This window comes from Silene latifolia, chromosome X, assembly GCF_048544455.1.
Source record: "Silene latifolia isolate original U9 population chromosome X, ASM4854445v1, whole genome shotgun sequence".
NCBI classification, from domain to species: Eukaryota; Viridiplantae; Streptophyta; class Magnoliopsida; order Caryophyllales; family Caryophyllaceae; genus Silene; species Silene latifolia.
In genome coordinates this window covers 256,019,635-256,046,162 of record NC_133537.1, presented here as the reverse complement: position 1 = coordinate 256,046,162, position 26,528 = coordinate 256,019,635, and the positions used below count along the sequence as shown (strand labels likewise).

The window sequence follows — 26,528 nt, the reverse complement described above, 5'->3', positions numbered from 1 at the left end:
ATTTTCATGGCGAAATGGAGCTAAATTGATCGCATTCAATGACCAAAGCATCAAAGGGAAGACGATACTAGAAGGCCTATGTAGATAATAAAGTAGATTGGGCAATGATGAAAGGATCCTTGTATCCTCAACAAGATCCCCGCGGATTGTTGAGGAAAGAAGAAAAGAGAAGAGCATGTCTCACAATCCGAGCGGATTGCAGCCAATCCGAGCGTCCCGATGCCAAGACGCTCGTCTAGAAGCCAAGCAATCCGAGCGTCTCTCCCATGATCCGCTCGGATCCCCTTATAGACTCCGCCGTGCCAGCTTCCTAGACGCTCGGGACGAGAATATCTTCGCGGGACTAGCAAAACGGAGATGCGCATCTCCTTGGAGAGGAGCATTTCCTCAACTTTTCTTAAGGGTCTTAATAGTCATTTAAGCCCTTAGTAACCCTAATCTTTGTACCTAATATTTAGTATAAATACCCCTTTGTACTACCTAGATTATCATGTCATCTTAATACAATCTTAATCGTATCTTAATCTTGTCTTAATCTTGTAATCAACTTTTAATCTAGTATTAATACAAATCTCATTCCTTAATCTTTCCTTAATTTCTCTATTGTTCATCATTTATTTTGGGTAATTAGAAGATTATTTGGGTTTATTTGGAGGATTGACAACCTTCCATCAATCATCAAGTACTTCTATTATTCTTTGCTTTATTATTTGGAATCATCTTCATAGGTATAATACTCTCTTAATCCTTTTTAATTATTGTTAATCATTTTCATTTGTTCATCATGTTTTGCCTTGCTAGTATGATTGACAACCTTGTTAGTATGTTAAACTTAATAATGAGTGAGTAGTTTCCTTAACTAGATTTAATGGGGAATTAGGGAAAACCAACATGGGGATTTATTCATGCTTAATCTAATATGTTTTCATAATTAATTTGCTTGCTTGTTGTGATTCCAACTTATGCACATGTTATGTTTGATGAAATGCGAGCCTATGAATCCTTACATTTTTTACCCATTACTTACCTTTTCAATGAGACTTGTAAGACATAAACCAACTCGAGTCTCATTAGACCATGCATATAGTTGGATAGGAAGGATTAAGTCGACTTGTAGGTGTTGTACAATCTAATCGATTCGGCTCCGGGACCCAAACCTTCTTAGGGATTTTAAGATATATACACTAACTCGATCCCATCACAACAATAAGTGCTTGCATCTAGTAGAGAACATGTTTGTATGATCAAATCCCATGAACCCCCGATGAACCCATGACACCCTAATGCTTTTAATCAATTGTTTACATCTTATTTTAATCATCTTGCTTATTTTCATTACTTTATCTACATTGTTGATTAGTTTAGTTAATCTCCTATCTCAACCCAAATTGTGACACCCTTAGACACAACCAATTACAATTGAAAATCCTACATCAATACCCGTCCCTTGGGATCCGACCTTTACTTACCTCTTTACTAAGAGTAGAGTAGTTTGTGAAGTTATAAATATTATTTTGGTCAAGGTAACTTTTGACGACGAGTAACAAAACCGACGAACCAAAAATGGTGCCGTTGCCGGGGACGGTGTTAACTTGATTTGATTTTCTTTAATTGTTTTTAGTTGTGTCTTTCTTTACCTTGGGGAAGTTAAACTCCTCAAGGTTCGTTCTAATTGTTTTCGAGTTGTTTGATATTTTGCATATCTAGGAGATCACAAGGAAACTTGTTACCCATTGATCTTGAAATTGAAAGAACTTTGACCAATAATAGAAGACTTGCTAGAAATACTTTGAGAAGTATTGGTGAGATTGTGGATATTCAATCAAATAATATTGAGTTTACCAACCCTTTTGCAAGAGAAGGAGAGGATAACCCAACACAAAACCAACCACAAAATCAACCCACAATGCCTAAATTTTCATCACATTCCGTACCAATCGAGGAGAACCTACCAAATGGTACTCCTACCCCACAACATCTAACCGGTAATTTCATTGCAAAATCCGCATTTATACCACTAGTTGAGAGAAATCAATTTGGGGGGATGCCTAGTGAAGACCCTCATTCTCATATGGAGACTTTTTGTGACTATTGTGATGCGATTTCTCAAAACGGAGTTACTCAAGACCAAATTTGATGGGTCTTATTTCCTTTTTCTTTGATTGGTTCCGCGAAACAATGGTTGAAGAGCCTAGATAAGGCTACTCTTGGTATTGACTATTGGAAGAAATTGGCACTTGCTTTCTACAAGAAATTCTATCCTCCGGAAAAGACTAACATGTTGAGAGCCCAAATCACCGGGTTCAAACAAAAGGACGAGGAATCTTTGTATCAAGCATGGGAGAGATTCAAGGATACTTGTCGATCTTGTCCACATCATGGACTTAGCGAGTGGTTTCTTGTACAACAATTTTGGAATGGTCTATATGAAGACTCCCAAAATATTCTCAATATGGGGTCAAATGGTATGTTTACCGAAGTTGATGACAATCGAACATGGAATAATATTGAAGCAATGGCGGTCCATAACTCTCAATATAGTAGACCTCGGAAGGCTACTAGAGGAGGAAAGCATGAAGTGGACTCTATTACTCAATTGGGTGCTCAACTTAGTGCTCACATCGACACCATTAATTTGAAGTTTGAGAAGGCTATGGCTAAACTTGAAGAGGCCTCCAAATCACCTAAGCAACATGTTAATGCTATGGTAGCATCATCATCAATTCCAAGTGGAGTATGTGAGAGTTGTGGAACTTTGGGACATGACCAAAGTGAATGTAGGGGAACAAGTGAATGCTTTCCAAGCATACAAAAGTGGCACCCCTTATTCCAACTATTACAATTAAAACACCAATTTCCACCCCAATCTTTCATACAAAAGTCAAAATATTCAAAACCCTCAACAAACATACACCCCACCTCCAATGAGAAACCAAGCTCAAAGACCCTTTTACAATCAAAACCAAAGTTATCAAAATTAACCTCCATACAATCAAACAAATGACCAAGGTTTTGATGTTCAAAAAGCGGTCCTCCAAATGCAAAAGAACCAACAAGAATTTTTCACTCAAATGCAAAAGGATAGTCAAGCAAAAGACATCATCATCAACAACATACTAGCTCACACGAAGATGTTGGAAACCCAAATGTCTCAATTAGCATCTTCTAGTTCACAAAGACAAAAGGGGTAATTACCACCTCAAGGTAATCCCCCAAGACATGAGTCGGTGAGTGCCATCCATTTGAGGAGTGGTACAAGGTATGAAGGGCCGAAGAGGCCCGTTGATGAAGATATTGTGAATGCTAGTGACAAGGAAAGAGTTGAAGACTCTAAGAAAGAAGAAGAACCCACCACCATTCAAGAAGTTTCAAAACAAAATGAAGAGAAGGCTAAGGAGAAAGAGCCTATTGTGATTCGACTTCCATTTCTAAGTCGTCAAGCTAAGCCTAAGTTTGATGAACAACTTGGGAAGTTTATGGAGATTGTGAAAAACTTGGAAGTCTCAATTCCATTTACGGAATTGATCAATCACGTTCTGGCCTATGCGAAATACATGAAAGATATTCTTACAAAGTTCCATCTGGAAGCTTGAGACTATTGCTTTCACTAAGGTGAGTAGTGTCATCCTACAAGGAAGTTCACCTCCAAAACTAAAGGATCCGGGAAGTTTCTCTATTTCATGCACCAATGGCGATACTACAATCAACAAAGCTCTATGTGACCTTGGGGCAAGTGTGAGTGTCATGCCATATTCGGTGCAAAAGTTTAGGAATAGGAGAGCTCAAGTGCACTAATATCACACTCCAAATGGCGGATCGATCAATGAAGACACCTTTAGGTGTATGGGAGGATGTGCCGGTAAGAATTGGCAAGTTCTTCATCCCGGTAGACTTTGTTATTGTTGACATGGAGGAAGACTCCAACAATCCTATCATTTTAGAAAGACCTTTCTTACACACCGCGGGAGCGGTGATTGACGTGAAACATGGAGAGCTCACACTTGAAGTGGGAGATGAAACGATCACTTTTAATCTTGACAAGACAATGAGAGCTCCCCGACTACATGAGCCATGTTTCATGATTGATCACTATCGCCGAGAAAGTGATAGGAAGAAGTTGGCATCTCAATGCAAAGAACAAGCTATGAGTAAAGAATCACCACCCATATGGGAGAAGAAAATGGGTAATCTCCAAGATGCTCCATCCAAAGAGTAAGAATGTTTCAACAAGAATGAGAGCTTGAATAGCTCACCACCACTCATGACAAGAGAAGAAGAAGGCCTCATTGGCCATAATGATAAGAAGAAAGAGGAGTTGTTTCCATCAACTCATGATACTATTGGGAATCAAGCTAATGAAGTATATGGTCTTTGGGATGATGAATTTGAAGGGTTAGTCAATCCTTATATTGGCAATGTTATGACCATGGACCAAGGCTTTGGTAACCAACTTGATTCAAGTTACCACAATGAAGAACAACATGTGCAAAGGTCTAATGAAGATCTTTATTACAACAATGAACAAACCTTTGACTACTTTTTCAAGGTGTTGAGCAACATCAACAACACCTTGGCTATGCCCCCTTGACATCTCATACATGGATGAGAGTTTGGTGGAGTCCTCCCTAAACCACCACTTGTAAATATTCTAACCCCTTAACTTGCATTTTACTGATTGTATTGCATTCTTGCCAATTTTGGATTTGTATTTTTATGCTTTGATCAAGATTTTCATTTTGAGAGAAAGTGAGGGAGGAACTTATATGTTTATTGATGTTTAGTGTTTTGACATAGTGTGGGGATAGCAATTGCCTAGGCTATCCAAGCCTTCGTAGTACCCCCACAATGAAGACAAAAGGAATGAAGAGTATATGACTCGGGTTATGAAATACCCACGGGTGGAACTGAATTCGTGAGGTACAGGGACAATCCGAGCGGCCCGACAGCAATCCGCTCGTCCTGGAAGAAAAACCGAGCGTCCTTTGAAGAAGACGCTCGTCTTGAGAGAGCTGGAAAGGTAAATTTTTGTCTGACTGAAGATCTGAGCGTCTTCATATAGAATCCGCTCGTCTCAGCCAAGACGCTCGTCTCACTGAGGATCCGCTCGTCCTGCTGCTATTAAAATTTGGGATTTCTCCCTGATAAAGAATCTGAGCGTCCTCAGAAGAATATGCTCGTCTCCCTTCAGAAAGACGCTCGTCTCTTGCTGAAGATGCTCGTCTTAGCACGGGCTCTCTTTTCTGAAATAAGCTGACAGAGAATCCGAGCATCCTGACCCAAAGACGTTCGTCTCCCCTGCTGAATCAAAAATAGCGAGATTAAAACCCCCCTTTCCCATTTCATTTTACTCATTCAAAACACAAACACATCTCCAAAACCCTCAATCCCTCCATCCATAAAAATCAATTTTCTCAACCAAATTCACCCAAATTAATTCCAAACTCCCTCAAAACTCAAATAAATCACTCCTTTGTCAACAACAAGCAATTAAAACACCAAAATCCTCAAAGTTTGAATCGATTTTCTAGGGTACAAAGGCAAAATTCGAATTTCCTAAATCGATTTGGGTCTTATTGAAACTTGAGGAATTCAAGCAAATCTTTTGGTGTTACTACATACAAGGAGAAGATGGCTAGGACAAAAGGTGGAAACAGGGCACTTCCAAAGAAGAATCTCTCAAAAAGGCAACAAGCTCTTCAAGCTTCCAAAGCTTTGGCTTTGGTGGTTCAAAGTGCAAGGACGGAAATTCAAGAGACTACTTCTCCTATGGTGGAAACTACTACTTCTACTCCGGTTGTTGAGCAACTACATGATTATTCGAAGGTAATTTTCATATCCGATGCTCATAGGAAGAAATTTGTATCCCTTTCTAAGAAATCTATTTTATCCACCAAGTTTATATGCCAAGGGACCTTGACCAAATTGGGTGTCTTTGAACAAACCAAGAATTTCTTCGAGTCCATGGGATTGCTTACTTTGTTTAATATGCAAGAGTTGACCTACTCATCCCTCACCTTGGAGTTTTTAAGCTCATTGAAAGTTACGAAGGTGGAGACTTGAACAAACATTGAATTCCGCCTTGAGAATGTTGATAGGAAAATGTCTTTTGGCGAGTTTGGTAAAGTTTTTGGCCGTAGCAATGACTCGGCCTATGTGAAGAAACCCGTAACAAAATATGATCCCGCTCCTTTATGGAAGGCTATTACCGGAAGAAAGTTTACGTCTTACCATGATTGTCGTTCCCTTTATGTCCATCATCCGGGCATATGGGTGTGGCACAAGGTTGTTGGGCACGCTTTGATTACTATAAAGGGAACAAACCACTTCACCGAACTTGAATTTATCTATCTCGAGTCGACCTTGAATGTTGGTAGAGAGATCACCACAAAGTACAATATTCTTCAACTCTTAATTGAGAGGTGGCTCAATATTGATCATGGCAAGGAAGGTACGGCCTTCATTGTTAATGGGGGATTGGTAACTTGGTTGGCAAAACACTTCAACCGGGACTTCAACAAAGATGACGCTTATAAACCGGTTAAGGGAGGCCATATCATTGATCTAGCCACTATGGTTCAAAAATTCAAATGGCTCAAGAACGACACTCTTGACAACAAATTCGAGTGGTTAACAAAAGATGCCAAGTCCTTCACTTTACCGAACAAAATTTGTCGACTCAATGTCCATAGGCCACACTACCTTCTCCCACTCTCCGAGGAAGCCGAGTACATTATACAACACCAAAGGGAGGACATTGTCGAGCCCTCCTCCTCTATTATCACTCCACCCTACCCATTCACCTACCATGAGTTTCAACCCGAAAATGTTAAGGCGGGGAATGACTACTTGATTCTTTTGATGCAAGAAATGCACAAGCAAGCTCATGAGGATCAAGTCGATGCAAATAGAGCACAATATCCGCCTCTCTTACATCTAGCTAGGCAAGGACTTCTTGACCCATATTATCCTTTGCCTAGTTGGGCGGATAGGGAAGTCTTCTTTCCTAGTACTTCTAGGGGTGCTAGCTTGGGTGAAGAGGAGGTTGTTGTTGAGAGTGGTAGAAAAGAAGGTGAAGTAAATGAAGAGAATGAAGAAGGTGAAGAATAAGAGAGTAGTAAGGAAGAAGAAGGAAGTTCAAGTGAAAGTGGTGAAGCCTCCGGATCTATGGAGGTTGATGAAGCTTCTAGTGAAGAAGTTGGTGATGATGATGGAGATGGGAGTGATGTCGCCATGGGCGATGATTGAGGATTAGCAAGCTCTTGGGAGGATGCCACAATACTTTGTGAGTCTCCTACACCTCCTTTAAGCTTTGTTTATTTCTCTTGTTTTTCATATAATTTTTATCTTGATCATGATTTTGAGTCCTAGCATCATTTAGAGGACTCACACCTCGGTCCCATTGAGGTGTTTCTTTTATTGTTCCCACATTTAAAATCCAAAATGATAATTGTAGTTTTATGCATAGCATCCTTATGCATGAACTCCCCCAATTTTTGACATTAGAAATAATGTCTATTTTGGTTTGGGGAAGTTTATGCATATGCATTGGAGTTAATTTAAATTCTGCTCTCCAACCAAACAAAAATTCATGTATCATATAGCATAGTTTAGTTTGCATTCACTTTTGTATATATATCATACAGTTTGCATTTAGCTTAGGAATCATGCATTTTCATATAGCTTGCATAATTTCCTATCGTATTGGCCATTGGGGACAATGCCCATACTAGTGTGGGGATGGGAAATTCTAACATGACTTTCTAAACAAAAATGATAAAAATTGAAAAAAAATTGAAAAATATAAAAATATGTCTTTTTATTTCATAAACATAAAAACCATAAAAATTTGAAAAATTGAAAACCCAAAAACATGTTCATTTCCTTTATAGTGTAGTCTTGTATATATTGTGTTTGTTTATCCTTTTTCACATTGATCGACTACGCCACATCCGAGATATGAGGATATTGAAGACCGCAAGGTATGATCTTTCCGATCTCCTTTCTCCTCTTTATGTTAATGACTATGTGGCTTTATTTTGATTGATGCGGTACAAACAATGTGATTATAGGATTGCATTTAGATTATTTGGCATACTAGTTGTTAGAAACATATGCATTAGGATGTATAAATGTTAGTTGCATCATGGCATGTAGTTGCATTTAGGAAAAATTTTGTGAAAACATCTATTTGGGAAGCTTGACAAGTGTATATAAGGCCCTTGTAGATATTTTTTCTTCTTGAGACTTTGCTCATTAGAATGCTTGTAAAACACCCTAGGATGTGTCATGCTAATCTCCTTTGACCCATGTATTAAGGCATAGCCAAGAGTACCATGTGGTGTAATAACTCCTTGGCTACCGTTTATTACAAGGTGACCCTTGAAACCATGCAACCATCATCCATATTCTACCACATTTCGTCATCAAAGGGAATGGGCACAAAAATTGTTCAAAATTTGAGTTTAAGAATTGAAATGAAAATGAAAAAATTTTGCAATTTGCATCAAAGAAAAGAGGAGTAACAAAAAAATGAAAACTCCTATGCTTCAAAAATAAGCACCCTCACTACAAATGGGGTGACTTTGAAAATGTTCAAAAGAAATGCAAGAAAAAGTTGAAATTGTCAAGTGTTGAAATGCCAAACATCAAAAGAAATGGCAAAAGAAAATGTTCTCAAAATGTCAAATGCCACAAATTGGGGGGAAAAAACAAAAAGCAAACTCCCATATGAAACTCAAGTTCTATTGATCCCTTTTCCATCGTATCCACTTTTGTGCATGGTAGAGAGGGGACGACCCTTCTTCTTGTCTAGGCAAGAAGGGGAATTCCGCAATCCTCCAGTGTTTCTAATACCATAGGGAGTCTACTCTTGACGAAAGAATTTAACAATTGAGGACAAAGGTACCCTAGCTTGACACAACTTAGAGGTGATTTATTGGTATCCTTCTAGGCTTAGTAGTTTGAAGAAACCGTATCTATAATGGAATGTGTACCCTTAGATTACTTCCCCTTTAGATAATTTCCGCCACTTGGATGAGGAAAGTGGCTATTCATTTTTGTAGATGCATCCATTACTTGTTTTGTGTGCTTTAATGCTTGGATGTATCGCCATTTTGGCAAGCCACACCTTGCCTTGCAAGAAGGCATCCTACCTCATGGTTGTCTTGTTGTGAGTTGAAGGGGCGGAGTGAGACCCGCTAATTGTCTCACATCGGCTATATTAGTAGGTTAGTTTGAATAAGGGTCCTAGTCTTTGTCACCTCTTTACTCGGGACGAGAAAAGGTTCGGTTTGAGGATATTTGATGTGACTCATATTTGAGCACATTTAGTCCCCGAATTAGCCTCGTTTCTATGCTTTATAGTGCATAATTGGGTCATTTACTATCTTTAGTTTCCCATTTTGCATATTCTTTGAGGTTTTGTTTCCTTGGTAGGAGAGGAGTGCAAACCTTGCATTTTCATGGCGAAATGGAGCTAAATTGATCGCATTCAATGACCAAAGCATCAAAGGGAAGACGATACTAGAAGGCCTATGTAGATAATAAAGTAGATTGGGCAATGATGAAAGGATCCTTGCATCCTCAACAAGATCCCCGCGGATTGTTGAGGAAAGAAGAAAAGAGAAGTGTCTGTCTCATAATCCGAGCGGATTGCAGCCAATCCGAGCGTCTCCCTGCCAACAAATCCGAGCGCCCCGATGCCAAGACGCTTGTCTTGAAGCCGAGCTATCTGAGCGTCTCTCCCATGATCCGCTCGGATCCCCTTACAGACTCCACCGTGCCAGCTTCCTAGACGCTCGGGATGAGCATATTTTCGCGGGACTAGCAAAACGGAGATGCGCATCTCCTTGGAGAGGAGCATTTCCTCAACTTTTCTTAAGGGTCTTAATAGTCATTTAAGCCCTTAGTAACCCTAATCTTTGTACCTAATCTTTAGTATAAATACCCCTTTGTACTACCTAGATTATCATGTCATCTCAATACAATCTTAATCGTATCTTAATCTTGTCTTAATCTTGTAATCAACTTTTAATCTAGTATTAATACAAATCTCATTCCTTAATCTTTCCTTAATTTCTCTATTGTTAATCATTTATTTTGGGTAATTAGAAGATTATTTGGGTTTATTTGGAGGATTGACAACCTTCCATCAATCATCAAGTACTTCTATTATTCTTTGCTTTATTATTTGGAATCATCTTCATAGGTATAATACTCTCTTAATCCTTTTTAATTATTGTTAATCATTTTCATTTGTTCATCATGTTTTGCCTTGCTAGTATGATTGACAACCTTGTTAGCATGTTAAACTTGATAATGAATGAGTAGTTTCCTTAACTAGATTTAATGGGGAATTAGGGGAAACCAACATGGGGATTGATTCATGCTTAATCTAATATGTTTTCATAATTAATTTGCTTGTTTGTTGTGATTCCAACTTATGCACATGTTATGTTTGATGAAATGCGAGCCTATGAATCCTTACATTTTTTTACCCATCACTTACCTTTTCAATGAGACTTGTAAGACATAAACCAACTCGAGTCTCATTAGACCATGCATATAGTTGGATAGGAAGGATTAAGTCAACTTGTAGGTGTTGTACAATCTAATCGATTCGGCTCCGGGACTCAAACCTTTTTAGGAATTGTAAGATATACACTAACTCGATCCCATCACAACAATAAGTGCTTGCATCTAGTAGAGAACATGTTTATATGATCAAATCCCATGAATCCCCTATGAACCCATGACACCATAGTGCTTTTAATCAATTGTTTACATCTTATTTTAATCGTCTTGCTTATTTTCATTACTTTATTTACATTGTTGATTAGTTTAGTTGATCTCCTATCTCAACCCAAATTGTGACACCCTTAGACACAACCAATTGCAATTGAAAATTCTACATCAATACCCGTCCCTTGGGATTCGACCTTTATTTACCTCTTTACTAAGAGTAGAGTAGTTTGTGAAGTTATAAATATTGTTTTCGTCAAGGTAACTTTTGACGACGAGTAACAAAACCGTCGAACCAATAATAACAACGATTTTCGAGAGAAACCGTTATTTTTATTAGCGCGGTCTAGGTTTCCGCCAATATTTGGAAAACGGTAATCTAAGTTCGTTATTAAATGCATTAAACCGTTGTGACACGCTCCTTATTGATTGCCAGATTTGGCGTAGTGTAAATACCACATTTTATACTTCTGGTCTCATTATAACGTCGTTAATCAACCAATAAGACGTTATAATGTCGTTAAATGAGCCAAAATCGCGTTTTAACGTCTTTAGTACATTGTAAAGGTGTCATCATTTAAAACATTATTCGGGTTGTCATGTATTGAAATGTACGCTACCGCCTTGATTCGTGTGTCAACTCGAACTACTTAAATAATCGGAATAAGTCAACCCGATAAGGAGTTGAGTAGGCAAAATCTATCTCAAACTAAAATGACCCGACCCGACTCAATAACAAACCTGTTAATAACCCAATCGAGGATGACGCAACAAGTCTATATGCATGACCCGACTCGATAACAACATGAATCTTATCCGACCTGAATCTGAGTTGACCCTAAATCCGACCCATAAGTGACCCGAACTGGACTCGGATATAGTTACAACCCGAAATGACTTGAATTCGATATAAACCGACTAAATCAAATCTAACTCAAACCTGATCCAGTTGATCCGATTGACGTGGCATCGTTGGTGTAATGTGTTAATTATGAGAATGTATGGTATGGCAGCAGGTGTTAATAGAGAAATTGGACATGTGATACATGCATTGGCGAAGATAGTAAGCATGATCAAAAAGTAGTAGAGGGAAACGCCACGGCAGACACACGCATGAAAGGGCCCAAAAATCACGTGAAGGAAACTAGGAAAGTGTGATTAAGCAAGTAGAGTAGAAAAGACGAATGAGAATGAATTAGCAAAGAAATGGTTGATTCCTTTTGTTGTTGTTTGTTTCACACAAAGAAAGGGTAACCCATACCCCCCTTACCCCCAAAACCATTCTCATCCTTACCCCTCCCCCCCTTGGGTAAGCCCATAACCCCATAATCCCTTCTTCCTCCTACTCCCTATTTCCACCACTCCCACCAACACCCACCACACCCTTTCACACCGTCAACCACTGCCACCTACACCCACCACACCGACACAACCACCACCAGGGATGCCGACACAACCACCACCAGCGACGCCGCCTGTCCACGCTACCCCATATCCTCAACCACTAAACACCACACCAACACCTTTAGTAACTCTCCCACCCCACCAACCACCACCAACATCTTCCTCGGCCACACCACTGCAACCGCCCGACGCCGGCCACACCAGATCTGGTGTTTTAAGGGTTGGGGGAGGGGTTTTCGAAGGGTTGTGGTGGATTTTTTTAGAATGAATAAGGTGTTTGGGGTGTTTGTTGAGGGCGTGAGGCGCGGTGATTAGGTTCACCGTGGGGTACCGTGAGGAAGATCGTCGGCGCCGCTACTTATGGTGGTGTCGGTGTAGATAATGGTGGCAGGTGGTGGGTAATAGTGGTGGAGGTGGTGGATGTTGGCTTTTAATTCCCTTTTCCTCTAATTGTCAACCAAACACCCAAGTATAATATGGGTGATCCCATTCATTTCCCTCTCTTACTCTTTCTTGATTTCATTCTCTTACCCTTTCTCGTACCAAACGCCCCCTAGTGTAATCGCCTCTCAACCAATTAAAAATGATATCCCACGTGGGACAATTGGTCCTACTCTTACGCACCGCCGATCACTCCATAGTCCATAGTCCATAGTCCATCCTATTGCTCTTCTTATGTTATATAATAATACTCCTTACTCTTTTTGGGACTAATCATCTCATCGTCCAACTTTCCCTAATTCGTCTATTCTCTCTCTTTTCTCTTTATCATTCGTGTATTAGTCAATATTAACTAACATCTTTCATCTGTCATTATTGTAAATTTGTAGTATCATGGATGATGATTCTTCTGCTTCTTACATACACATGGTTAGTCGATCTCACGCATCCTTGCTTGTTCCATATCGCATCATCACCTTGTTTTTTAATTTCCACTATTAATACCACTACACTACTTTGTTATTCTTTGCTATTTGTGACTTAAAACTTAGTATAAAATATGTTTTTGGTTACGCTAATTAACTTGGAATCAACTCCGTCTCCGCCTCACATAAGTATAAGTATGTGAAATAATTGATTAAAATCGATCTTATTACGATAACATAAGATGATGACTACTCCGTATTGCAAGTAGTTTATTATGGAAACCCATTTAATTTGTTTATTGCATGGCTTCCTTCCTTGTTGCACTATATATGTTATTGGTTACAAATAAAAATTATTATTTGTTTGGTGAATAGAGTTAATTAGATATGAGTAACTTGCTTGTGAAGGTGCACCATTCGATAGAGAAGTGTTTGATATTTCACATGACAAAACAAGAATGCATGGAGGCCTTGTCAAAACATGCTAACATCAACCCAATTATCACCTCAACAGGTAATAAATAATTCTACTTTCTATTTTTTCCTAGTTTTATACTCCCACCAAATTGCCAATACAATTAATACACATACATTTCCATGAAAACACAAACTTTAAAATTAATAAATAAATATTACTCCCTTCGTCCCGGTCATTTATTGTCCTTTGGTTTTGGCACAAAGACCAAGGAAAGAGGAGATGACTAATTACTAAATGACAAGTGGAATAAATTGAGTGTGAAGGATCAAATTACTCATCAAATTCATTTTTAAAATAGAAAGGACAACAAATGATTGGGACACCTCAAAATGGAAAAGGACAACAAATGACCGGAACAGAGGGAGTATCTCCTACTGGTACTAGATATGGGTGCTCAAATCCGATGGGCTGACCCGAACTCAACCCTACCTCGGGCCAGTTCGAATGTTTGAATTTGCTCGACCCTGGTCCGGCCCGGTCCTAGTTTTGAGTTGGTCGGCCAAGTTCAGGCACAGGTCACACGTGCTGGGTACAAATAGACCGACCAGAAAGGCAGGTTGGGTCCGGGTGGGCTGGGTCGGCACTACTTGTTTTCTTTGACACTATTTGTTTTTCCAACATTAAGCCAAGAGTTTGGCCAATGGGTGTTTGAATATGACAAAAGTGCACAAAATTAAACTCGTACCACAATTAGACATGGCAAAATTCACCTACCCGAATTGGAATTTGGATTGAACTTACCCGAATATTTATTGTTACAAATTGATTACTGTCCACAAATAACATGATACTCCTCCTATCCTATATAAACTCCCCTCTTTCTCTTTTCATCTATTCACAATACCTGCCCTATTACCTTATTTAGTAAAATTTTATACTTATTTTAATCACCTTACCCCACAACAATACCCCACCTCAGCCCACAACAATATTTATTTTAATCAACTTACCCCATAACAATACTTATTTTAATCACCTCACCCACAATAATACCCCACAATACCTTCCCTCTCTCCAATTACCAAACTCAACTACAATACTTTACCTTATTTTAATCCTTCTCTTTAATTCTAGTGCCCCATGAATAGAGAGTTTTATCTAGTATAGGAGGGAGTAATAATTTACCTTGGAAATGACCCGAACCCGATTCAATTGACTCATTTGTCAGGTCTAAACAATTGTTATACTGTTTGGGCCCCCAGAATGACTCCAAAAGATCTGTTTGAATATTCCGTTGTTATTTTTTTAATTTTGGTGCAATTTGACACTTTTTATTCATGAAGCACACCCCACCCTTTCCTACGGACTACGTGTTACACATGCATATATGATATATACCATGATATTTGTGTATTACGTCGGTATATAATATTTATAAAATTGCTGCTCACTTTTTTACTCTACCTGTTACTTGCATGTTCTATTTAAGGTACGTTCCTTTGATTTAATTTCTCCTAAACAACATTATTGCTCTTAGTCTGGAACGAGCTAGAGAAGGAAAACCGAGAATTTTTCAAAGCTTATACAAAGTCGAAGACCGGTGATGGCTGGGAGGGAAAGACAGATGTAATGATTCAAAGTATGATTTATGATTCTTCAAAGATCTCAAAAATCGTTAGTTAAAACATTATTGGGAATTCGACACCCCGATTTCGAAAAGTACTTGGTATCTCTCGTGTGCATGTCTACAAATGTCTATGTCATGTGAAGCCAAACAAACATAAAGGAGGGAGATAAATAATGTACAATAACGTATGGTGTGGCCAATTACGTAAAGTTTGTAACTATGGGGATGTAGGGTATTGCTCAGTCAATGTCTACCCAAGTCAGAATCTCCCTTAGACGAGGGTGTTGTGTGGAGCGCATCACTCATCAGCTTATTTGTAGATTTGAACAGAACATTATGCAAACAAGTTCATGTAATTGGTCTTGAATCTTGATGTATTATGGGTTCTATATGTATGTATGGCTCTATTTGCTGTGTATGCAAGCTCATGGACTTGTGGGAGTGTGGATAATATTTCAATAATAACTACCAAGTAGTTGACTAGATTTCGATCTTAAGCTAATTAAATAGTGACAAGAATACGATTAAACTACAAATTAAATATCAATGCATCAAATATCGATTTAGGAGTGTTGACAGCAACGTCAACTTTGCAAGTATTAAAAGGACATAACGTTTTTCATAGTGCGCCAAGCACATTCTAGCACAAATTCTTGCTTAAGACAAGAAATACCAAATGACGTGTATATCATGGCACTCTCATCCTGTCCATCGTCGGTAATTGAACCTAATTTATATCATGGTACTCTCATCTCCTATCCTCCTCCGCGAGGTTACTCTTTGTCCTTGGCTAGTCAACACCGTCACCACAACCCTCTGCTCTTGACGCCACCCTTTATCCAAGGATCCCAGTCGAACATCTTTTTTTGTCATCCTTCCACGATCTTACACCATCTCTTCCAATAGTTGTATGAAGCTGCAGGCTCGTAGGATCCATTATTATGCGAGGTGGGAGAACAAGGACTACAACATTGTTAAACTTAGTATCTTAGGTGAGTCAGTATCAAGCCTGTCGAAGCTCGAGGTATGATCAACGTAAGGAAAAACTTCACAAAAATTCGCTTTAGCCAATGCAGGATCCTAGAGGAGTTTGTGATAGCAGACAACTAGTCTTCCAAGTTGATAGCAAAAGTAACAGATTATTTGAACAATCTTCACCTTTAAGTAACACTCTTTTTCGATATCTTTGGCATAGAAGTCAATGTCTTCTAATCCAAAGCTTTTAAAGGGGCTTGAGAAAATCGTGAATTTCAAATAAACATGGAACTATTAAAACAAAGTAGAACAAATTGTGCAAAGTGCCAAGACAAAAGCTAACAGCAACAAAATTAGGTCTGCTACATAGCATCCGAGCATTAAGAGATTCAAGTTCGCTAACAAAACTGTCACAGGTAATCATACTACTTGAAGCTGAAAATGAAAGACAATACAGCCGCTTATATGATTCCAATCTTGTTTGCCACATCCAAAGCATCATAGTCGGGAGTCAATCGGACGTATGCCTTCTTGGTACCATCAGGTCTGCATCACAGAAATTAATCAAAATCCGACTCAAACAACTCAGAGGTATTACTATCAAAACATAACTTAAACAAAACAAAGATTGACCGAGCCAATATTCAAAGCAATATGAAACCCGCCAAAAAACGGATGAGCATAACTATTATTTGATCCAAATTAAACCAAGTATATAAAATTTCCATTGAAATTGTAGCACATTATTCAAAAAACAATTTTCAGAATGATCCTCATCAGGTAAACTAAGAGGTCAAACAATGCCGGTTTTCTCTGTGATCAAGGACAATATGGTCACAGCAAAGGTTCCAGAATACAGTTGATCATAGTATCGACCCTCGGTCTTAAGTTGTTTAGCTCTGGCGGTTTAAGCTTGCTAAATGCAATCGATATCAACTCTAAATGCGGTAAACCCTAGTAGCTTTACTGGATAGTCATGTGTCAATGCCGTGGCCTTGATACAACTATACAAGTATACTACTAATACTAGTTAAATAAGAAAAGGCGACAGCAGAAATTGATTAAGCATATATATAAATGAAAGGATTTACCTAATCAAAGTGTTGACTTTCTTGGCCTGGATGTCGTACATCTTCTTGACAGCAGCCTTGATCTTCTTCTTATCAGCACGAAGGTCAACAATGAAGACCAATGTGTTGTTGTCCTCAATCTTCTTCATTGCAGACTCGGTAGTTAGCGGATACTTGAGAATCTGATAATGGTCCAACTTGTTCCTTGGAGTCGCACTGATACGAGGATACTTCGGGTTTCTGTTTGTCTTCAAGGTCTTAGGCCTGTGGAAAGTGACCTTAGTCCTGATCTTCTTATCAGCCTTCTTCAATGTGGATGCACCAGACTTGACGGCCTTGGCAGCTTTCAAAGCTTGGGCCTTGGGGTCTGTCTTCTTCCCATCTGTGGGCGTCAGAGAAATAGCAAATAAGTAAAACTAGCAGCAAAATAGGAAAAAAGGAATAAAGATAATACTCGGAAATACAAATTCTTATTTAAGCAGCCCATATAAACGGTTAATAATGAACATTAATAAAAGCTACAGATTTTTTTGAATACATTTTCTGATTACAGCCGTCTTAATAGTGACATAGTATACTAGCAAATACAGAGTAAAAATAAGACCTTCACTAAGTTATCAGAATACAAATGACACTTTTACGCTGTGTTTGGATAGAAGGATTTGAAAGCAAACTAGGAAATCGCAAACAGCATTGATAAAGAAACGGAACAGCCCAAGTTTTGCAAAAATTTGTCTGTGTTTCAGATGTTAAACCATTATAGGAATAGTACGCTAAAGTAATAAAACCATGATATAGATGTAAAAGAGCAAGTAGACGTAGATGACGAAGTATGAGAGCAAGAAGAAATGATACCTTTAGCCGGAGGAGCCATTGATGTGCAAAATAGTTACCTGCACAAACCAAACCAAAATCAAATTACAGAAAGTAGAAACGGATGAATCAAATTAAAAGTAAATGAGGATTGAATGAATGAATGAATGAATGAGAAAATTTGGCATACTGCTTCTGCTTGTGTGAGAGTGCGGCTGCGAAATGAGGATGAACAAGGGTTAATGGGAGCGGAGTACTTCTTTGAGAACATACAAATACCAACGGCGGCTCTTTATATGGGCTAGGGCTTTTCACTCTTTTTTCTTTACTATTGGGCCTCGCCCTAACATCACATCTAGTTTAGGGCTCTTCTTTCGGTGCTTCGTCCAAACACGGGACAGGGCCGGACCGCGTTATTTGCTCCAAGAGCTGGCAAACGGGTCTACTGGATCAGTTTGGGTCGGGTCAATTTCGGGTTACTGATTTCGGGTCGGATTGAGTTATTTCGGGTCAAGCTCGGGTCTTCACTTAGGGTGTCAAATCGGGTTCGGGCAAGGTTTCCCAGGTCGGGTCATTCGTTCGGGTTAATTTTGACAGGTCTCTTTGGTCCAATTCCACGGTCCACCTATCTAAGTTAGTTTCGTCTTTAGTATGGTCCTGAATCTTTTCGAATGGACCATTGACCAAACTTATCCAACAAAAATCTTTAAAATTGTAAATTTAAAAATATTTCTTTTAATCTGATAATATTATTTTGTTACGTATTATTTTGACATTTTCTATCTACTAAAAGAATAGGAAAATCTCCAAATTTTTTCGCCTACAACTTATAATGGGCCTAATCTTTTTGTAGTCTACACCATAGGTATGTATGGAGTCTATGTTTTTAAATATATTGAAAAAATACGATGATTACAATCTGCGCGGATTTGACGTACAAAAGATTTACCTTTACGTTATTTATGAAAAAAAAAAAGTTAATTGACCTATCCTTAATCTCTTAAAAGAGGTGAAGTTCTAAAAAGACTTCTAAAAATACAACAATCCCTTATCTACTAAGGGGGCGTTTGGTTAGAGAACGGGAAAGGGAAAGGAAATTAGAAAGGGTAAGAGGGGGAAAGATAAGGGATTACCTAAAACTTAACTAGTTGTTTTGTTACATCAAGAAAATGAAGTGTGGTGGGTTATGGTTTGTTTTGGTGTGCGGGTGGTGGTGGCAGTGGGGTGGTTGTGGTGGTGGTGGTAGTGGAGGTGGCGGTGGCGTTGTGATGGTGGTGGTGGCAGTGGGGTGGATGTGGTGGTGGTGATGGTAGTGGTGGCGTCATGGTGGTTGTGGCAGTGGTGTTGTGGTAGTGGTTTATGTGGGGTGGTTGTGGTGGTGGTTTTGGTGGGGGTGGTGGTGGGGGTGGTGGCGATGGCGTCTTGATGGTGGCTGGTGTGGTGGGAGTGGCAAGTATGGTGGTAGGTAAATAAGGTGGTTGAAGGGTAACAAGGGTAATTAAATCTCATAACTTGGGGGAGGGGGGGGTAAGGAATTAGATGGATTGAGGGGTAAGGAAGGAATTTCATTCTCTTTGTTTGTGTCAAACAAACACATACAAAGGAAATCAATAACTTTGTTTCCCTTTCCCTTTCTTATAGACCTCCAACCAAACGCATCCTAAAAGAATAGGTGATCTCTCTCAATTTTTCCCTCTAAAAAGCATCTTCTAAATAAGGAAGCTAACTATAATTAAGTGTATTCATTAAATAAGGAAAATAATAATCATAATTTATTTCATTAAATGATTATCTTTTCATTAAAATTAATCTTTTCAACAAATTATATTATTTTCACTAAACTTTAAACTATAATATCTTAATTAAAATATTAAATCAAATCTATAAATTGCTAAATCTTTTAGTGATGGTATTATTTGAGAATGACTTGACCCATATACTACTACGTAGAAAACAAAACATTAAATCGCATATTAAGAGAATTTAAAAATTGAAATCATTAGTTTTGTGATATAATTTTTTTTTAATAATACTTTTCAGCACATTACTTAATTCTCTTGAATAATTGTCAGTTACAACCTTTTTTCGCAAAGCAAAATACTATGACGAGAAATATGAACAATTAATGAGATACCACTTTTATATAAGTAACTTATTATAAATAAAAAAAATTATAAATACCGTGCATTTATTGCACGGAGTCTAAACTAGTAGAGTCTTTAACTCAACTACAATTCTTGTGAGTTGTGATTAGCCCGTTCTCAATAGTATGCAATATGCTAAGCTCCCAAGATCAATTTGTGACTCTCTTGATATGAGGAGCAGGTTTGGTCTAAATTGTTTGACTTGTAGTCCTACTCCTAACAACTCTTGGGCATGGAGAAAGATCTATGATGTGAAAGACAAGTTTAAAGCGGCTTATGAGAATAGAATGTGGCAAAATGATATTGATGCATACACTATTGATAAAGGGTATGCTTGGCTGAACAGAGAGGATGATCAAAAAGTAACTTGGAAAGCTATGGTTTTGAATATGTACAATGTTCCTAAGCATATGTTTATAATGTGGTTGATTCAAATGGGGAGATTGCTTACTATGAACAGATTGGAAAAGATGGGCATTTGAGAGTCTGGTATGTGTTTCTTGTGTGGCCAATTCCCTGAAACCCACCATCACTTATTTGAAGATTGTCCTTATATCAAAGCATGTTTTAGTATTCTACATGTTTGGTTGGGCATTGAAAATATTGGATTGCAAACTGGTTAACTTCTGCTCAAAGACAGGAGACAGCCCATGCTGATACGAATGCTAAAGTGCTCCGTTGTAGTGGCTCTCTACTACCAAATTTGGATGGCTCGAAATTCTTGTAGACTAGAAATGTATGTCCCACGGCCTAAACGTCTGATACACAGCATTAAGGAGGATATCAAGTTGAGATTAAGTGTGACTTTTGTAGGTTACATGCAGCAAAAAAATTGGGAATGGTGTGTAGGAACAAAAGTTTGTGCTAGTTTATATCAGTATTGAAATAGGCTAAGGATTGAAATATGCAGAATGGTTGTAATGTTGTGCTTGATTGATTGATGATTAATATATATACTCACAGTTCCACAAAAAAAAAAGTTTTTGTTTTTTAAACTTATTTTTCAAGAAGTGTTTTTCAAAACCAGAAACATCAATTTGGCGCTTCTATTTTTAAGGGCAAAAAAATAATTTTTGAACTTTAAAGAAACTCTTTTTAACTTTTAAATAATTGTGTGTTTGGCCAATTTGTGTTTTGGGGCCAAAAAACACTTTAAAAAACTAGGTCAAACACACACGAAATCTCGACGTTTTTCTATGGGGCGGTGATGAAAAAACGAGGGAAACAACTCAAACACCTAAATCATTTGGAGGGTTGGGGATTTTAGCATCCAGCCAAGCAAACACCGCCTTTTAAACTAAGCTTGGATGACGTGTTCTTACTGAGCCACAGCCTATGAACGATAGTTCTATGTTCGAAATATTGCAATGATAGATGTGACATCGATATGTACGTACAAGCCAAGGCCAAATATGTCTACATTTTGGCGGACATTTTATCTCAAGCTAATATTATTTCCGATGGTACTTCTATGGCGGTAACTAATATCAGACGTACGCTTTTTTGGGTTCATTATTAGATTGATGGAGGGAGGGTGTCTCTTCGACACGGTATAATTGTTTGATATTCTCAAATCGTCCTTCAGACTACGGTGAGTGACATGTGGTGTGGAAACTTGGTTTATAAATAGGATTAATCTGCAGATCCCCCCCTAAAAACGAGCTACTTAAAATTGTAACTTACACTCTTTTCCCCGATCCCAATTTAGAAGACTCTCTTTATGAGAGAGGTACAACCATTGATAAATTCTCAACAAATCCGCCCTTGGTTTTATTAAGGGAACGATGTACAACCGGAGTCTAGCTCCGTTAAATGATATCTCATATGACAACTCCCTATTCAGCATCCCCCTTACTACTAAGAGAATAAAAAATTTCTTAATTTTCCCTTCAAATTAACCTGTCAAACAGGTTGGGTCTCGAGTCGGGTCATACGGGTCGGGTCTTGGGTCGGGTCATACGGGTTGGGCCGGGTCGGGTCATACGGGTCACGGGTTGGGTTAGGGTCAGAATATGGGTCAAGAAATAATTTCTAACACCTTTTTTTAACGATTTTTTTGATCAAAAAAACATTTTTTTAACAAAACATATTTAAAATCAATATTTAATCATATTCAATGTTTACATTAATTATATTGAGCCATTGACATAGTTATTAAAATAATTTTTTTATTATTAATTATTATGAAAATTATATAAAATTGAATTAATAATTATGTTTGTATTTTTAAGAAATAAAAAAAATTTAACTATTTTTTCAAATAAAATATATAAATATTAATATTTTAATAAAATTCTTGATTTACCTTTGACCCAATGGGTCGACCCGTTCGGATCGGGTCTCGACCCTAAAATAACGGGTCATTTCGGGTTTGGGTCAAACGGGTCGCCGAGTCAAAATTTTCGGGTCTTGACCCTAAAAACGGGTCGGGCCGGGTTTGCGGATCGGGTCAGGATTTGATAGGTCTACTCCAAATGCTTCTATCTAAATAAAGAAACAAGTAAAACTTTATCTCCTTAAACTATTATTTTTTCATTAAATATAATCTTATAATTAAATTCAAAATTATATTTTTTTCATCAAAATAAAATAAAATTGATGTTAAACGATGATGTTAAACTATAAACTATAAGTTGGTATTTTTTCATTAAATGCAATAATTATAACTTTAGAGAATAACTTTACACATACTTACCATTAACTTTGTGACAAAAAAAATCATTAAAATAATTGGAGAAAATTTATAAAATGAAATCCTTAATTTTTTGGTGAAACGGATATATATATTTCATAAAAATACAACTTTCATAACTTTAGTTTTCTGTTATAAATAACACCTTAAAAAATAAATACTCTATATATGTAAGAAGATAATAAGAGAAGTTTTGGTAAAAGTTTAAAGCTTTGTTTGGTAAAACTAACTGAAAAGCTAACTGAAACCTGTAAAGCTAACTGAAACCTGAAAAGGTATGATAAGGTAACTGGAATTAGAAGTTGATAAGGTAATTGATTATATAAAAACTGTTTGGCAAATTAGCTGAAAAGATAGTTGGTTTTGGTAAAATGACGTAAAAAGATATGATAATTATTTAGTATCTATAAAATCTAATTAAAAGGGTACCTAAAGTAATGTAACATGGCAAATTTAAATGTGACGTGACAACTTTTAATATGACATGGCGAAAAAAAGTGACATGGATTATCAATTTAAGGAAAACAAATATAAGTCTAGAAAATTTAAAAAAAAATATAAGTTGTAAACACAAAAAAAAGAAAGAAAAAAAAATATTGTAAACCATTGATCTTCTCTCATAATTTTTATTATTTATTTAACCATTATTTCCTTTTTTTAATGAAATGACCTTTTGACTTTCCTTTCATTATTAGTATATACTCCGTATTTATATTACCATATTTTTTATTTACTTTTCATTCATAAAATTTTGAGAGAATTAGTTACAGAATGTTTCATATATATAACTATTATAACCACCCTAATTTTCAACTTTATTCAAAAAATTGGAGCTAAAGTATACATAGAAAAATAAATTAGTTGTTTCGTATTTTATTTTTATTATGTTTTGAATTAATTAGAATCCTATTAGTTATTATTTTTTGTGTTTGTATTAATATTGCAGGAAAATGAATTTTCAACTTTATTCAAAAAATTGGTAGGTAAGGTTTATACCAAGAGAACTAAATTAATTATTTCGCTTTTTATTTTTATTATGTTTTGAATTAATTAGAATCTTATTAATTATTTTTGTGTGTGTTTATATTAATATTGCAGGAGAATGAATTTTCAACTTTATTCAAAAAAGTTGGTAGGTAAAGTTATACATAAAGAACTAGATTAATTGTTTCGTCTTTTATTTTTATTATGTTTGAATTAATTAGAATCTTATTAGTTATTATTTTTGTGTGTGTATTAATATTACAGGAGGATGATATACATACTCACATATCAATAACAATGCACGAGATTGAAAATAATGGCTATGGATCTTCTTTACATATTTTTTATTGGTTTGAAGACTCTTTCATTTTTGTCGGGTTTTCTTTTTTCTACAACGGTGTATTTGAAATATTGAATGATAGCAAAAATCTTTAATGAGTTGTTGACATGTTACATTATTGTCTTTCCGTCTTTCCTACACTTTAGTCATGTCCGTTGTAACACTTATGTTCTATTTTTATTTTGTCAAACAGGTTATAAATCAATTTGTTTAATCAAAGTGTTAAAGTAGGATGCACATATGTCAATTTAATCTTATCATAGTGTTATAATATGCATAATAAATATTTTGCATGATTATTAATTAGTTAGAAACCGATTCTTATTCTCCGATTCATTGTTCCAATTCCAATGCTTTCAATCCTTTAAATCATTATTTGGCTTTCTATCAAATATATTATTCTATAACTCACAATATTTTTTGAATAAATATTTTTTAAATGATTTGTTTATATTTTATTTTCTCATGAATTAGGAAAGGCTAATATTTCGTATGAAGTATATTAGTATTGTTTTGATTATACTTTTGGATGAATGATCGAATATGAAGAAACTATGTTTGGAATCGTATATGCATAAATCTCTATTTATTGTGTGTTTCTAAGAAATGTGTAATTAGTTTTGCTCATTTTATACTAATAATAATAATTATTAGAGTTCACCTATAAAGTTTTGATCCTTACTTTACTCTCTTACTTTTTGTTCCAAATCTAATCTTATATATACTACGGAGTATATTATTAGAATATAAAATGTGATATTTTAAATATATGTAGTCTTATTCCTTGGAATTATTCGGAATAGTTATTAAAGTTGCTCACATAAAAGTTCACGATTGTTTCTTTGCAAGATAAAAATAGGGCCAAGTACTTTGAAATGCACCAAAACGACAATAAAAACAATATATCCATTCAAGCCAGACATAGGCAAGTTGCAATGTTTGTTGGTGAAGAAAATCATTCATATTCCATCATCTTTAAGCCGATCAAAGCAATGGTCAAATAATAAAGAGATAATTGAAGAATCATTAACTAAAGAGGCAATTGAAGAATGAATCATTAATTAAAGAGACAATTAAAGAACCATTAACAACTCAAACGAGAAAATTGAGAGTCGTTGATTTTCTTTCTATAAAATCTCATCCAAATACCAATTCATATTGTCTTATTTATGCCAATCATGGTTGTCCAAACCAACATTACATGTCCTTACAAAAGTCATTTTTTTTTGTTCTCTATGTAATTTGGAGTATTTTATTGGAATTTCGGGTCTCCTTTTTTCTTTTCTCTTTGTTCATGTATTTATATTTAATAATAGTCTTAATTGGAGGTGCCAATTAACTAAATTGATAACTTAGTGTGTGTTTGACTTAACTTTTCAAAGTGTTTTTGGACTTAAAAGCACTTTTTGGTCAAACACATCAAATATTTAAAAGTTCAAAATAATTTCTCAAAAACTCAAATACCATCTTTTTGCCCATAAAAATAGAAGCAGCAATTTGGTGTTTCTGATTCTTGTAAACTACTTTTAAAAAACTAAGCTTTAAAAACAAACATTCATTTTTAACAATCTAGTCCAAAAATGCTCTTAATTAATGATGTTATTGTAAGAGGTACGTATATGTTAATGAGATCCTAACATGGATGTGCATTAAACTTCGCGTAATCATTTTGCATACCCAAACGAGATAAGAAATGTTTTTATGAGACTAGCATAATTATCCATATTGTACGAGTTTTAGGATTTTGACGGGAGTATTTGTTTATATTTTATATCTGTATGTGTACTTACTATAAGTGAAGTAATAAGAAGGTTATATTTTTGTAGAGAAAGAATGGATAATGAATGAAAAATAATCACGCTATATATTTCGAAGTTAGGAGGTTTTTAACTGCATATGGAGTAGAAAATAAATTTCAATGCAATTTGTTCATATATGGAAGGGTGACTTCTTTTAATGTTTTTTTTTATTGGTAGTATCTTGTACTCATATTTTTAAATCCTTTGAAAACAAGGGATGATAATGGAGCGCAAATTCATATTCCAGTACTTTGATAGTTTGATGGCATCAAGATTGTCCATAAGACCATAAGTACCCGAAAGGTCAATCTAACGGACCGTGTTCTTGCTTCAAAACAACCAAGTTTCACATTTTGGTTTGCCTATCATCCTGAATCAAAATTTTGGACTGTATTAACTTTTGTTTTAAAATACCGTTCCCTCAGACGTGTTCATTTATTTACCCTTTTTTAAATTATTTGTGAGTGACCGGTTCTTTATTTAAAATTAAACAAATAATTGAGAGAGAGAGAGAGAGAGAGAGAGAGAGAGAGAGAGAGAGAGAGAGAGAGAGAGAGAGAGAGAGAGAGAGAGAGAGAGAGAGAGAGAGAGAGAGAGAGAGAGAGAGAGAGGTACTACTCCATATAAGTTATTCACAAATTAAACACTTATACACA

At 36.5% G+C, this 26,528-nt stretch overlaps 2 protein-coding genes and 1 non-coding gene across 3 annotated transcripts; 1 reads left to right on the top strand and 2 right to left on the bottom strand.

The window, feature by feature from the left end:
• Positions 1–2,278: 2,278 nt before the first annotated feature.
• LOC141624977 (small nucleolar RNA R71) lies at positions 2,279–2,385 on the bottom strand. The gene has a single exon (XR_012534778.1). It is a non-coding gene; the product is annotated as a small nucleolar RNA R71 (small nucleolar RNA).
• A 10,964-nt stretch (positions 2,386–13,349) lies between these two features.
• LOC141621773 (uncharacterized) lies at positions 13,350–15,400 on the top strand. The gene is made up of 2 exons (XM_074438009.1): positions 13,350–13,524; positions 14,966–15,400. Exons 1-2 carry the CDS (start codon positions 13,398–13,400, stop codon positions 15,109–15,111), a joined length of 273 nt encoding a protein of 90 aa, XP_074294110.1. The 5' UTR covers positions 13,350–13,397; the 3' UTR covers positions 15,112–15,400.
• Positions 15,401–16,369: 969 nt separating this feature from the next.
• On the bottom strand, positions 16,370–18,190 carry LOC141623921 (large ribosomal subunit protein uL23-like). The gene is made up of 4 exons (XM_074440080.1): positions 18,104–18,190; positions 17,956–17,993; positions 17,122–17,482; positions 16,370–16,576 (listed from the first exon to the last, which is right to left on the bottom strand). Exons 2-4 carry the CDS (start codon positions 17,972–17,974, stop codon positions 16,492–16,494), a joined length of 465 nt encoding a protein of 154 aa, XP_074296181.1. The 5' UTR covers positions 17,975–17,993; positions 18,104–18,190; the 3' UTR covers positions 16,370–16,491.
• Positions 18,191–26,528: the final 8,338 nt, after the last annotated feature.

Coding starts and splice junctions, on each gene's coding strand:
- LOC141623921 (XM_074440080.1), bottom strand. Junction 16,577..17,121: donor AAAGTCAACACTTTGATTAG/GTAAATCCTTTC, acceptor TCTGTGATGCAG/ACCTGATGGTACCAAGAAGG.
- LOC141621773 (XM_074438009.1), top strand. CDS start 13,398: ATGAGTAACTTGCTTGTGAAGGTGCACCATTCGATAGAGAAGTGTTTG. Junction 13,525..14,965: donor CCCAATTATCACCTCAACAG/GTAATAAATAAT, acceptor TATTGCTCTTAG/TCTGGAACGAGCTAGAGAAG.